We start from the raw sequence: 15,442 nt of genomic DNA, 5'->3' as shown, positions 1-15,442 counted from the left end.
TTCCATATTCCACTTACAAATAGAGTTGAATGATAATTACAACAAAATGAGCTAACTTTGTAACTAATTGACTTATAAGAATCACAATAGGGCAGCAATATGAGAAACATTATATTAAGCTAGCATAGAAACAGTTAGGTGTAGAATCTTATTTATGATTTACCTGTAGTGGCTGAGAGAACTTGTTGGGCTGTTTTTCCAAAGGAATCCCATATCATTTTTTTTCTTTAATTGGTCATTCTGTACAAGTGAATTGCTTGTGAATATAGTTCCAATATTGTTGAAAAAATTGAATATTTTCTTCTAGGGCAAGACTGAAAAAGAAAAGGCTGTCTCTCCATTCTGTTACTTTATTCTTGGCTTGTTCAGGAAAGGGTTATTTATCAGCATTTACCAATATGTTTTTCAAAATAACTTTGTAACATTATAAATAAACCTTTTGATCACTAGTAACATCTGTAGATATTGATACAGAAATGAAATGAAAAATTCTCACATTGAACACATGCACAGAGATGAGATATTATTTCTTACTCAAGCTTTTCTGGCAAAGTTTTTTCTCTTGGGGGACAAGAGGGACATAATCTGTTTCCTGCTCCTGGATGAACTGCTTTCCTTGTTAGGTTGGGAAATTATGACTTCCAAGAAGATGGGAAAAAGTACAGTTTTGTTTTACTTGAGAAATAGGCTAATTTTTCATGCCCTCTTCCTATTTATTATACCTTCCAAAATAGGTTATGGACCCATCTATCTAAACTACCAAGACACTACAATGAAACTTTTTTGAAATGCTCTAAGAAAGTGCAAATGTCACTTATACATGATTTTTAGTGTCTCGTTGTGATAAAATGGTGCACTTGAATACACTAACACTCATCGCATGTGTGGGAGAGGAAATTCTATACAAAATGTTTCAGCTCTGTGGGCAAACTTCCAACGCTACCTTGAGGAAGCAACATTTTGACTGATTTGAACACCATTGAAAGGCCTTAGCTTGTTGTTTTCAACAGCTGCTAAATCAGCCTGTGCATGGGTCAGGCTGTGCCTGGGTCCTCAGACTTCCTATCTGCCAGTGGGTGTTTCCTCCTCTTGTTCTCAWATATGGCATGTGAAGTTGAGCAGCACTTAGCCTAGGTTTATCAAGAAGATACTGATGGATACTTTTGGTGGATGGATGTTAGGACTGGAATCCTAACAGTCATTACTGACTGAACCTCCAAATAGCTTATAATCTGAATTGTAATTCTTTTATCTTTCCTCCAAGCCCCTGGGAAACAACAGCATAAGTCAAGGGGTATCCTTTTAATAAGGAAGCTACAGGTAGGAATCTATTTGTAGCATTTTTTCTGAAAGTGGCATCTTGGTTCATAGGTACTAGCAGAACTGCTAGTACCTATAGCATAGTTGTATCTTGTTGCGAAAGTCCCATCTCTTCCTCTTCTTGTTTATTATCCTTTTTCCCTCATTGCAAAAGCAGAGTATTAGGGAATTTCACATCCTTTCCATCTGCRCTAAAATTTACATAGAGAGTAAAAATACTTCCCTTGTTAAAATCAAAATGAGGCTGCGGGTAGCTATTAAGAGTAAAAGAATGTGCTGACCAAAGCTGGAAGCCATAAAACTTTGGCTGTAGGACTGCCATATGTAGCTACCTTATACTGCATAGCAAGCAGCTAGGAAGGACGGACAGCGCTGCTTCCATCAGGAACATCTCATTTCTTGTTTTGTCTAGATACCAGCTTGTGAGTGTCAGTCCTTTCTTAATCAACGAGCAATTATGGAAGAGGGAGTGTGACCAGACCCCTTCACCTATAATACTGAAAAATCTCTGAAAGGCAGATAACCAATTTATAATAACTTCTGAAAAGGAAATCTTGTGGTAACAAAAGTTTTAAGGGAAAAAAAAACAATTTGGCTTAATTGATTGTGTTTTTTGTTTGTTTTCTTTTCCCTGGCATTCTTACTATTCTATATTTTGTAGAACTTTGGAAATAGTCTTGCACTAATTATGGCACCTTATATACGAATTTACCTTCTTAAATACTTTGATAGTATTTCTTGTTGAAGAAATAACTTTATTTTCACTGCGTAGTAGGAAAGAGCTAGTATTTATGTCAATTCCTCAAGCAAATATATGTGTTTGTTTAAGTAATTTTTGCCATATTTATGAAAAAACAGGAAAAAAGAGAAATACTGTTTAATGTGCTGTCAGAAGTATAGCTTTCAAAAATGTATAGTGATATGTATAACTAGGCTGTGTGGATTTGGCTTGCATTTTATCCATTCATATTTGTATAACAACATTGAAGTTACATTAGTAGAGAAAGAGCCAGCGTTTGTTCTTATTCTGGTAAGAACTGATTCTGTATATTCTTTAAAATGTTTAATGTTTTTAATTGAACTTCACTAAAGAAAATTGTTACACAAATAAGGATTTTTTTCACAATAAAACATTATAAAGGCTTTGCTTTCRAGAACGATAAACACAAGGGAAATTCTGTTATTTAAACAATAGATTTAGAATGTGATTTTTTTCAGACCCTCAGGAGGATCCGTCATGTTTCTGCTTTTTCTCTTGCATYGCTGACCTAGAATTGGCGTCATGCTTCTCTGAAAATAGCTCCAGGTGGCAGATCTCTGGATCTATCTATACTATCAAAGGAAAATGTTTTCCTACTTCCAGACATATCTGCTACCTAATAACATGGATAAACACTATCTAAATGCAGACATCTTTCTGTATCTGTAACAATTAGTTCATGTTTGCTCTCACATCTCCTTGTCATTTAGATSGTATAACACTAAGAACTAATGAGAGCCAGATTTCATAGATTAACATAGCTAGGCTTTTTTTAACAATCAGAAAAGAAATCAGGTGCTCTATATGCCTCCATCTTATCCTTCTTCTGGCTTATACAACTTAGTAAATTTAAAACCACGAGTCAAAAAGGAACAAATACTGACAGGAATGCCACTAAATCTAATTAACAGATAACACTGTCAATGAGGGAAAAAAAAAGAACTACAGAAAATTGTAATTTTTCATAGAAAACCAGTCTAGCACTTTCCCTTTCATTATTAARAATATTTACTTTTAAAAGTTTCTGTTCTCTTAAATTCTGTCTAAGCATCATAGTTTCTTGTTTAGAATCTAAGTGTACATTTTGTCATTGTAGTTCTGATCTAAATTTTAAAATTACTATTATTTTTATATTAACTTTCCTAGTTCCTAAATTAAATTTGGTTATTAAGGTTATTACCTGATTTAAAAGAAAATTASCTCAAATCTTTTAAAATTTGCAGCTTCATATGCCTCTAACCACACAAAAAATTAACAGTGAAATGCATGCCTAAGTGTATATTCCAAACAGACTGAAAAAAAAAAAAAAAAAGAAATCTAGTGTATATTTGAGAACTACAGAAATAGGAAAAAGCGATCAAGATTTATAAACACTATAAATTGGTTTTCAGTCAGAGTAATTACTGTTCTCTGTGTTGTGGATATGGAAATGTGTAAGGCTACTTGAGAATATAGAATAGATTAGGAAATACTAGAGGGGATATTTTGTTTTTAAAGAACATTTTTACAATCTAAAATACATGTAATCACATTATTATCTTTCTTCAGAATAGCCTCTTCCATTGATGATGCACAGAGACAATGCTGGTATTTTAATCAGCTGATGAAACTTAGTATCGAACATCGTTGTGCACACGAGTATGGTGAACTAAACATTACTGACAGAGATGGACCAGAAGCACTGCAAAATCATTTAAAACAAACATCCACTGACTGCCTACAGGAACATAACCTCTTTATCATGGGTGCGACAGAAAATAAACAGGTCTCGTTRGATCCTTCTGAAAGATGGATTACTACGGACCATATTCAGGCTGCATTCATTAACTCCTCCGTACCTGAGCACCAAAAGGAAAATAAAGATGATCATCGAATAAAGCAAGAGAACACTGAATCCCATATTAATTACGATGGGGAGAGCAAAAACAACAATAACATGTCAGCCCAATTCACATTGCAACAGTCAGTTATAGCAAGTAATATGGGAAGAAATCTCCAGCATTTWGAGAATGTTACAGAAAAGTAAGATACAGATATTGGATTGCTTTTAAGTAGATTATACAGATAGGCAATAAGAGTAAGGATTTCTAGAGACATGGAACAGATATCAAGAAAATAATGGTTGTAAGTTTATTAGACAATAAAGTTAAAGTATTACTTTAAGGTGATATGCAATAGACTTCCATATTAACAACAATATGGTGTAGTATTCTGTTGGTTAATAAATTAGAATATACATATATAAAGACTTTTAAAAAAAACTCTATAATAAGAGAATTTTAAAACTTTCCCGTGGTCTTCTAACTTCTCCTTTCTTTTTTGCAATACATTCATAACATAAATTTGTGAACACTCAAGTAACATACAGTATTAGAAGTGAAACTGTTTGGGATTTTTGGAGTTTAAATCACACACTAGAGCAAGGGAATCAGAGATTCAAGACTCATCTGTACTGAGTTTACAGTTAACATAGTTTAGAAGGTAGGAGGGAAAAATTGCTCAAATCTACCACCATACTCCCCTGACCTTAGGCCAGTCTCCTKATGCTGTGATGACTGAAGAGTTAACCATCTGCCCTGCCCTTGGCACTCCCCTAGCATGTCTCAACCTGCTTCATATAAGGACAGGCAAGGGTGAAGGGCCAGTTCAACTTATTCTGTGCTCCCATATATTCTGCATGAGACGGACTGGTTTATTTCCTCCTTGGAATATATTTGCCACTGGTTCATATGGTTCTGGAGTTTCAGTCGGGGAGAATACAAACTGAAATTTTTGCCCTACAGTTAGAAGAGTTCAGTATGCTCTTTTGTAAGAGTTTGGTTTCAGGTTTCATAAATATGCAACTATCTTGAATACTCTGTGAGGATTAAGTAGGGAAGGGTCATTTCTTCATTTTCTTTAAAACTGTGGTAAATGAGCAATAGTTCTTAGTTTGTGCTTTAGACACAGATAATTTCTTTAAAAATGTATTGTTCAGGAAGACCACAGAATTCATAGCTGCCTCTCAGGAAGCTGGGAGTCAGTATAATGGTGTCTTATGAAAACTGAATGTTTTTTTAAAAAAGATTCTTTTCTAAATAGTTCATTTCAAGTTTGTAGTTAACATTTTAAGTGCATTCTGGAGCCTCTTGCTGGACAGTTATTCTCTTCAATGCAAAATACAAATATTTATTTTAGAGCTTTTTTAAAGTCAGCTACTGTTTTTATGGATGCAAAGCTTCTAAATAAACTAAGTTTGGGGGTTAATAAGTTTAATAAACACATTTTTTAGATAAAATATTTTTAGTCATATTTTGAGCACTTTTCTTCTCTGGCCTAACCTCTGAAGTGTGCTGTAATTTTTGCTGGAGCATCTTGATGGCTGAAAAGTAGACCATTACTTTAATAGCTTTATTGCACAAGGCAAGGAAATACTGCAAAGATTGAGGGAATTTTAGATGCCTTTTCATAACCCATTGATATAGTGAAATAAGAATTTTATGGAGAAAAAGATTCAAGATATGAAGCTGTAAACCAGAAGTGCCATTATTTTTTTTCCCCATCACGAAAAATTTAATTAATTCCCTATTTAGAAAGAATAATCACTTAATAAATCTAAATATTCTGTAATCAATGTTTTTTAAAGAATAATCAACTGAAAATAYGTTCACATTTGCCAATGGTCTATAGTGTTAAATTAAAGATAAAAGTAGGCAAAAAATGAAGTGCACTGTCTCAGATTTTCCTGTCCCTTGCATTGGGGATATTCAAACTGTGAAGTTTTCAGCATTTAACTTAGCACTCTCTGATATTTTTTTTTTGTTGGCAGTGGAGATAGATGGCCTCCTGCATTCATTCATTCAGYCATTCAGTGATTCAGTCATTGTTAGACTTCTGCTCTCAATCTTTCCCTTGAAGACACTCTTCCTCTCCAGTGAATATAGAGGGAACAAAATCTAGGGGCAATTAACTCTCTTTGGTAATTGGTTTCCCAGAGTTACACAATAAACACAACAGCTTATCGTGTTTATGARCACACATGTCACACCTGGGTTGTAATTACATTACAATTTACTGGCAGAGSATTCATTACATTTCTCATGTGGACAGAGCTGTTCTTTGGGGGATTTTATGATTCTAATCTGACAGCTAAAATAATCTGGTTTTACTGGCAAGATTATGTTATTTGTAAAGGTCCATATTTCTCTACTAGGCTACATATAGCAGCATCAGTGATCCAGTCCATTTGGAGGACATACCATGCCAGGAAGAAGACTGGCTGTACCAAAACAGCTTTGAGTGATCAGTTTACAGATGCCGCAAGAAGGAAGCATGAAGCTGCCACAATAATTCAGGTTGGTTTACAGTATTCTCTTCGCTTACTTTTCAGATTTAACAAGAAACAATCTTATTAGTTATGTGAACTTGTAAATGATGTCTCTGCTTTTTATGATTTTATTAATAATTTTACAATTAAAGTTTTATTCATTTGTTTAATCAGTGTAAGTCTGATGTTTCTAAAAAATGAGCCTTTTGCTCAGAAAGTTTTATAGAAGCATAAAAATATTTTTTTCCTTTTATATCAAATATTTCCCTGAATTATTTTTGCTTAGTATAATTCTAATATTATGTCTAAGATGCATTGTGCTCATGTTCTTACTGGGAAATGTCTGTGTTATTAAACTGACTGACACAGAGTAAGTGGTACATCATAGCTTATATCCATATAGCTAATCACTCTTCCCATCTCCTCCACCCTACCTATCTATCTCCCTCATTTTCTGCCCATGTATCCAGAATAAGATAGTTTCATTCATACTGTCTTAGGAACAGGCTCCAGCCTAGGCTAGCCCATGCTAGATAACCGGTATAACAGTTAAACAGAATGGATTACTGAGTGTCAGAACTCACATTCATACCTTGGCACTGTTTCATTTGCTAATCAGATGTAGTATCTGATTATACAAGTAGTGTACAAGAAAAACTGCAAAAGATCTTATGTTTTTCTAAAATTTGAAGCAAATGGACCCTTTTGTAATTTGAGATTTTAASTTAAGTTAAAAATATTCCATATTGTAAGTTTTTAATAAAAATGTCAATAGTACCAGAGTAATTTACGAGCCTAAGTTCTACTTTCAGACCAAAAATCTATGTAACTCCCTGGTCGTTATTCAACAAAAGACCAGTAGTAAAATGCTTAGTAAATGTACATATTAAGAAATGGAAGAGTTTAAAATTTTTTTCTCTAACATACTTTTCCAGCTTGCAACAGTCAGTGATTTAGGAACTTGTTTCTGGAGTATAGTGTGTAGCTAGTATAATCATATAATCACTGTTTTTCTTCATACATTTATTTAATCCATTTTTGAATCTATTTATMCTTTTGGCCTCTACTATATATGAAAATGATGAGTTCCACAAATTTATAAGGTGAACACAAAAATGTTTCCATTGTTTGTTTCAGATCTTCCAATAATTTCCAAAGCTAGTGTGAAAATAGTCTTTCATTATTTATCTTCTTTGTGTATTATGATTTTATAGGTGTGTCTTATATCTACCCTTAGATATCTCAGTTTCCCTAATAAAAGAATTTAGCCATTTAGTCTCTTATCATATGTTGCTCCATACATCTCATGATCTTTTTTTTCCCTCTCTGAACCTTTACCTTATTCTATTACCTCCTTTTTTAAAGAATGGTAATAACTGAATTCCAGAGATATGTTTATCATKAATTTATATAGTGAGACAGTGTTTTCATCTCAWTTCCTTTTCTAGCAGTTGCTAACATACAGTTTATCTTTTTGATTACGATTGAGCACTGACCTGGTGTTTTCAGAGATCTGTGATAATAGCTGATTTAGAGTTTATCCTTCTGTGTACACCATTAAGATTCTTTTTCTCCTTTGCATTTATAAACAATTAATTGAATTTGTTAAATGAAGTATTTGTCATTTGCTCACTCACATGTTAAAATATTTTGTCTGGATGATTATGAAGATCTGTACATAAAGAACAAAAATTAAACAATAAGAAAGCAAATGTAATACATATCATAATTTTTAGGATGGGATATATGTGTGTAAAAACAGTGATATTTTCAATAATTTAAAAAGTTAGACAATCACTTCCACAAATCAAAAACACTAACTGTTAAACCGGTCTGTAAGGTTTACTTTTCTCATCTTAGTACCTTCACTGCAAAGCCACTAGGTGTGGACAACAGTACATCTTCTAGGACAGTGGAATTTTTTTGCATGCTATTTTAAGTGCTTAGGGCAACTTGGACCCTAATTTTATCAAACAATGATTTGAGGGATATGTTGCTGTCATTAATTTAGTTTTCATCATTCCATCTGTTGTTCTGGTCTCTGGAGTGCTTTGATGGATCTGAGTTTATGGCCTGGCATGTGTGTTTTTGTAACACCTTTCTTCTTTTTCTAGCACTTACTTCTTTATTCTTTTATTATATACTCCTTTTTCTTACATAAGATTATTCCTACTGGTGATATATTTTTAAACAAAAATCTGAGGTAGTTAAGAAAGAGTAACTGACCTAGGTCAATTGCATGAGATGTCTCCAAGAATTGCTACTTGTAAACTGTAAGACATTTCGTGCAAGTGTATTTTTATTCTCAGTAATTTGAAAGTTAACACTCAGCTTTTTCTTATGTAGTCTTTCCTTTCAGTTTATAATAGTCCCTGAAGGAATTGTCAAGTAATTAATTAGCTGACCCAGGTTTGTAGTTGAGGGAGTTGCAGGATTCCTTTCTGCTTACTTGTGGAGAGCCTCTTGAGTACTCTAAGCTTTAGACATATGCTGGCATTTAATTTGTCTTGTAGTTTTAAATGTCACATAAAGTTCAAAAAACAGATCATTGAGGTATTAAACCAAGGCCCAAGATATTTTATCTTCCTAATGGGATAACATAGAGAATCTGGATTTGGGTTTGATCTATGGCTTTGTATAACATGCTTTAAATTTTTTGTTTAGGCATTCTGGAAGGGCTTTCTTTTGCGAAAGAAACTGGCCAGTGCTCTTTCAGCTGTTAAAAGTGATGAAGTGGAGGATGACTATGAAGAAATAACTGTGGATGATTACACCTTTCATGAAGTAAGCACAGTTATTAGCATAAAAATTTAATGTAAAAAAAAAAGTTATTCTTTTAAAGCAATCATGTAGGTGTTGAAATAAAATAAATTGAAAGGAGTACTAGAGTTAGAATTACATGTTGGATGTCCAGAGATAAGGAAGCATTTGGTATATATAATTCATTTAAATGTATTTGTCGTGGATTAATTGCTTCCTGATCTCTGAGATGCTCTGATAGTTACTGTGCTATTAATGTCACATCCACCATAGAACACCATATATTTCTACAGTTAGAGGACAACCAAATTTTATTTTAATTCTAAAATGTTTAGGTTTTTAGTATTTTAATAATACTGATCTTACTATCTAACTTAATAAACATAATAAAGTAGTTTCCGAGTATTACAAAACAAATATTACAAAATCCAATACTTTTTTATTCTGACCCTTGCAGACTATTGTCAGGAATTTTCTTAAGTATTCTTTAAGTGGACAATTAAGTATCACAAAGTAATACTTATTTAAAAGATCAGGAGATAGGTTAGTGGTGGAYCAACCTTAGACAATAATATATGAGCTTGTATTTTGTTCGTTTACGTGAGAAAATGAAAGCAATAATGAAAATACAGTTTAGTAGGGCTTASAGTTGTGGAATCCCAGTAAAATTAAAACTGCCCATATAGAGGTGCAGCATGCTTATTGGCTCTTCATTGATCTTATAGATAAGGTGCTAAATATTTCATGTCTGAATACAGTAATAAATAATGAAAAAAGTATAGTTAAATCACAGAAGAAACAAATATAGAAAGTTTGCTATCCAAAAAAATCCAGAAATGATTGCTAGTAATTTTTACAAGTTATATAGAATTAATAGAGTCCTTTAAGGACTCTAGTTTCAAAGAATTGAAATTAGGCCAGAAATTTCCACTTTAAGAAATAAAATAGGCTTCTGATTGATAATTAAGTAAATATATATATATATATATATATATATATATCTGCTGGATAAATCTCCTGACAGTCATTCAGTAAGCAAGCAAAAGAATCTTTAAAGTAGCTTTGCTCCATATTCCTTCAAAAGCAACAGCCTGCCTGGTTCTAGACTCAGTATGCATAGTAAGTCATCTGTTGATGACTTATTCACCTACGTATTTGTCTGGAGTATTGCTTTCTCCAATTGTTCACATTCATTACCTTCTTTTTTATRATTTTATGTAGAGCAAAGAAAACAGTTAGAAATGTGGCCATTTGAGCCCTGAGTTAATATGATTGATTTTTTTTTTTTATTTAATGAACATTTGTCTATGAATAGTGATGTGCTTATTCAGCTGCTGCATCCTTTCAAGACCATTTGTCAACATTCCATGGCAATTTTGCAAAGGAGATTGATGAGATATCCTTACTACTGGCAAGATGAGATTCTATGTAGCTAGAGATCACATATTTATATGCCTCATAGAAAGTTATGAACATCAAATATGTTGTTAGTTGGAGCAGGGCAGTTTGTATGCTGATGTCAGAATTACCATCTGATTGTAAGAGCATGCAGGATATTTGAAGCAAGAGTCCCAAGAATCATTTGGTAGACAGGAAATGTGTGTGTATAAATGCACARATCTGGCTTAAATTTTAGAATTTTTTTTTTAATTTAAAAATATATATAATAAAGAACAATCTCATTAGTTGATGTTCTGTGATCCCTRGCTTCTTTCTAAAATAATCAAAAGCAGAAAGTTGAAGAATTTGTTTCTTCACATAGGAAGGAAGTATCTGTATGTATTAAAGAAGGAAAATACCCTGTTTTGAATTATTCAACAATGGGCCAGAATCTCCTATACTGCAGTTCAACTGGACCATGCTTTTTTTCTCTCTGTCCTGCCCTAATAATCCTATACATTTTTAATTACTTAACTGTAAACTACCTGAGCAGTTTTGTTCCAGCAAGACAATTGCATTTGGACAAGTGGTCCTGAGACCAGGGAGAAGAGGATGACAGAGCAGGCAAAACACCAGGTCATTTCAGAGAGGCTTGCACCATAGCACCCTCTGGTGTTACCACAAATCTTTTCCATTTTGTCACACCAATTTTGAGGGAAGTAAAACCTGTTTCTGGGGATTGTTTCTCAGAGAAAGTTCTTTGGTTCAGATCGCAATAGGAGAACCGTGAAATGACATTGTGACTGGAACAAAAGGCTCAAAGGTTGAACTGGGAACTGAAGTCAAACCTTTAGCTTCCTGTAAAGAAAAATTTAAGAATATCTACTTTCTGCATAGCGTATGTGATAAGTTTACAATGTACAGGCTCAGAGAAGGATAGTTCATTCAATGATTGAGCATTTCTGTAGTAAAGATTGATGACTATAACTGGAATTCAGAGATTTCTCATACTCTGTGATGTTTGTCATAATTTTTCTTTTTTTGTTATTTCAAGCATATATCATGACTTTGCTGAAGAGTATGATTATGAGAAATATACTGTGATGGGCCTACTGGAACTAGAGTGTGATTGGTAGTGATTGGTGACACAGTCATATCATGTTATTAAATACATGCAATACTAAAAAAACACTTATTGCAAACTGATATTAATACTCTTACAGTTTCCATGATTCTTGGTTTATGTTCTGGTCAGCCTAACTCAGCTCAGCCAGAGCAGCCACCCTCAGCACTAGGTTGCCTGGTTCTGTGTGTCTTTACCTGCTTCCTTCCCGGGACCTGGCCAATACCAAATTGCACAGACTTTCTACTTTAGCAGAGACGAGCAGGAAAAACTTGGAGGAATCTGTACTTCCCTCTCTGCTCCTTTCTGGCCTCAGTGTTTTATCGTCAAGTACTGAAGCAGAGCCAAATAGTGACACATGATATCAGTGGCTGTCTGCTGGGCCTCAGACAAGTGCGTAGGGAGGAGTACATGTTGCTGATCTAAGAGGTCCCATATGCTGGGGTGTGAAGGAAGAGGAGATCTGGACGCCATTTTGAACTGCAGATTTCACTGCTGATAGCATGAGTGAAGTGAGACAGAACYGCAGAAAAATCTTTCCTTATGTCAAACCTACACAAACCTACAAAATCTTGTACAAAAGTTTGGAATAGTACACTGTTTTGTAATGTCACTGTGATTTTTATACCAATATTATACAAGATTCAGTCATTATGATTCCATTCAGTATTATCTAACATTTCACAAAATCACTAGTGTCTTGGTGTCTATTAAAACTATTTGCAAATATCACAGTGCAATAAGTCAATAATACATTGCATTAGGAAACAGACTTCATTAAATAACTTCAATATCTTCATTATAACCTCAGTAAGCCCAGTGCTTTGTGGAATGTGAGACTGTGAAATGCCATGGGAAAAACTGTAGTCTTTTCCAAAGATTTTCTGTTTACTCCTTTTTGTGCAAGTTGAGCAGTGATATATTATTTGTACAAATCTCTGCCACCATATCGTGTGAAAAATGGATTGTATATGATTAAGCTGGAGGAAACGTCTTTAGCTAGCTTGAAATAGTTGGAATAGTAGTCGTTTAACCTGAACAATATACTGATATCTCCTTGTGTTCACATCAGGTTCCATACATTGCCAAGGCATTCAAAGGCAATTGATGGCAGTAGTGTTTTGTCTGTTGTATCATAAAATGTCTAACAGGCTATCCCAGATGAGATGAAATGTCTGGCCAACAGATGTCTCAGAACGTATGAGCTTGGTATTCACATTCATTTTATGTCTTTCATGTGGACTTTGGAGAATTCCAGCATCTATGCTCCAGAAGGCTGATCTTAAGACACCCTTTCATCAGCAGTCTATCCATGTAGCAAATGATCTACAAGGCAGAGCTCACTTTACCTCTGGTGGACAAAAGCTGATAAGACATTTGCCTGACACAGCACTTACTTTCTCTTCCATGTAACCATTAGTATTTGCATTTTCATGATGAGAATAAAGCATGCATCAAATGTAAAATAAATGAACCAATGACACTAAACTGAACCTAGGATAATTTTAAGACAATTTTCTACTTAGAATAATAGACAAAGAATAAATTATTGTGTCAATTGTCAAGATACATACCAATGCTGATGTTTATATGACAGAGAAAATAAGTTTCAAAATCAAACTTTCTGCATTTAGTTTAAATCAGTTTAGAAAAGTTCACAATAGTTTAGACAGATACAAGCTTCAAGACTTTTACAAAGTAGATCACCCATCAGGCCTCCTAACTTTTGGCTTGTCATTTTCTAAAATAAAATTCATAGTGTTTGACATATAACTCTATGTTTACCAAATGAAGCAATTATAGAGAAAGTAGAAGATACTCAGGAAAATGGTACCTGGTAAAGCCCAAAGTGGGCATTGTGCTTGCTGTGAATTTTAACAACTTCTTTCAGTGCTTACCTGAGGCACTCCACATTAGCATACCTGTGATGTAGACAGGCACTCATCTCGCAGACATCACTGTAGTGGCTTTGAGTGTAAATCCATTACAGGGTTTGTCATCTTGCTCAGATCTTTAGTAGGTCATACTCTGGGAGTTATTTCTTCATAACCAGATTAACCAGTGTTTTGAGCCTGCTTGCAGCTTTTTAAAAGGAAATAGCTCAAAAAAAAAAAAATCCACAACACTTTTTTTACATTTCAGAGTTAGCTTTTATGAGAATATAAAGTAGAACAGAATATGCTTTAAAACAGAGAAAGATCAAAGTGAGACAAAGCAGAAATAAGGAGTTTGTAAACTTTGACCTTGCAATATGACCTTTTACTTAACAATTTAGTGACTTCTGAATTTCAGTAAATTTGCTGAGTCCATAGGGGAAGTCGTTCAGTCATTTTTATCAGCTGGAAGCTGGCTGTTTCTCTAGTCTCTGCTCTTCCCAACATTCTCTGCTGTGCACTAATCCCCCTTGCTGAGATCTCTCACTCTCTCTGATGAACTTATCCTGCCTCCTTGAAAGCTGTTTCTAAAGAGGGTAAAATCTTCTCTCCAGAGAACTCAAATTTGTATCAATGTGCAGCAGTAAGGACAAAACAAACTATGGCCTTCTTTTTGCTATCTGGTCGTGCCCTTTAAATAATGTGACTATGTAAATTGCAATCAAACTAAAAAGAAATCCATCATAGCTTCCTTAATCAAGAGAGATAATCAGTTGCTCTGAGAGAAAGAGTAGTTCTTCCAAGATTGATTTTTTAGAATTTTTTCATTCTAGTCTCTTTGACAGCTTTTGAAATTTCTGACATTTTGAGTTATTTACACTAGGCCATTCCTGGTTTTTTGCTGGCCTTCCCATAGCAGCTGTGTAGCAGTCGTCCGAGTTCTGTATGTACATAGATACCTTTACATGCAGACTCGTATCACAGTTTCTTGTCTTAGGCAATCTACATGCTTAGAGATCCTTTCAAGTACATGGTTCCCAGTCAGCTGGGTTTGAGATGAGCTGAAGTAGATTTATATATTTTTTCAGGAAAAGGTAACAAATCAGTCTCTGAAATACRTTGAGATGTCTCTGTATATTTATGGCTCAGAACTTTTGCCCCACTCTGATTTGTCCTAGGAGTCTATTCTCTTACTCTTTTTTTTTTTTTTTTGATAGAAGCTAGCTCATATTTAGTAACCCTTGAAAATAAACAGCACATTGAGCAACTTTTTTATATATATCTCATCTTCAGCAGTCTTATCACATGTTCACATTGGATATGTGCAATATGTTTTGATTTTTTTCAGATAATCTTTTCAGATGTASTTTCTCTCAGCCTGTGAACTTTTGATTGCGGGCTTGTGACAGTGATTGATGTTTTCTTTCTAATGTCAGGAAATAAGTGTAGCCTATGGATTAGAAGGTCTCCATAACATTTCTTGTATCTTGACACTTTGGGGCATGTCTAACTGTTGTAATTGCTTATAAATGTCAGATTAGGATTAAGCTTTTCTGTGTTTTATGTTGCAAATAATATCTTTTTTTAATTAAATTTATTTCTGAAGTTGCAGTGTTGTGGCAAAACAAAAAAAATGTATGAGGAAAATTTCGTCCTATCCATCCTCCTCTTTGAAATAGGAAAAGAAAAACCCTATCCTAAGGAACATATTGAAACTTTATGTGTATGGATGTGTACCAACAGTCTCATAATATGATTTTGCTTTTTCAGCTACCAGGTTAATGAATGTCACGTTATTTTTAGGTCTGTGACCTCATTTGAGACATAAAGCATTTTTTTCCAGCTTCTTCAGCAATTATGTTTATCTAAAATGTTGAAATCTTGTTTTCTAGTTATCAAGTAGATAGATACTGCAGCCT

The 15,442-nt window shown here is 34.0% G+C and overlaps 1 protein-coding gene across 2 annotated transcripts in view; it reads left to right on the top strand.

The window, feature by feature from the left end:
• Positions 1–15,442, top strand: part of LRRIQ1 (leucine rich repeats and IQ motif containing 1) — a 119,688-nt gene that overhangs the window by 36,187 nt on the left and 68,059 nt on the right. For both annotated transcript variants that reach the window (XM_085304960.1, XM_085304959.1), the window contains exons 15-17: positions 3,629–4,102; positions 6,273–6,414; positions 9,051–9,170. In XM_085304960.1, the coding sequence (XP_085161086.1) occupies positions 3,629–4,102; positions 6,273–6,414; positions 9,051–9,170 (736 nt within the window). The remainder of the gene's footprint in view (positions 1–3,628; positions 4,103–6,272; positions 6,415–9,050; positions 9,171–15,442) is intronic.

The sequence above is a fragment of the Rhea americana genome, unplaced genomic scaffold (assembly GCF_003343005.1).
Source record: "Rhea americana isolate MKP2758 unplaced genomic scaffold, rheAme1 scaffold_214, whole genome shotgun sequence".
Classification (NCBI taxonomy): Eukaryota; Metazoa; Chordata; class Aves; order Rheiformes; family Rheidae; genus Rhea; species Rhea americana.
This window is presented reverse-complemented; position numbering and strand designations above follow the sequence as displayed.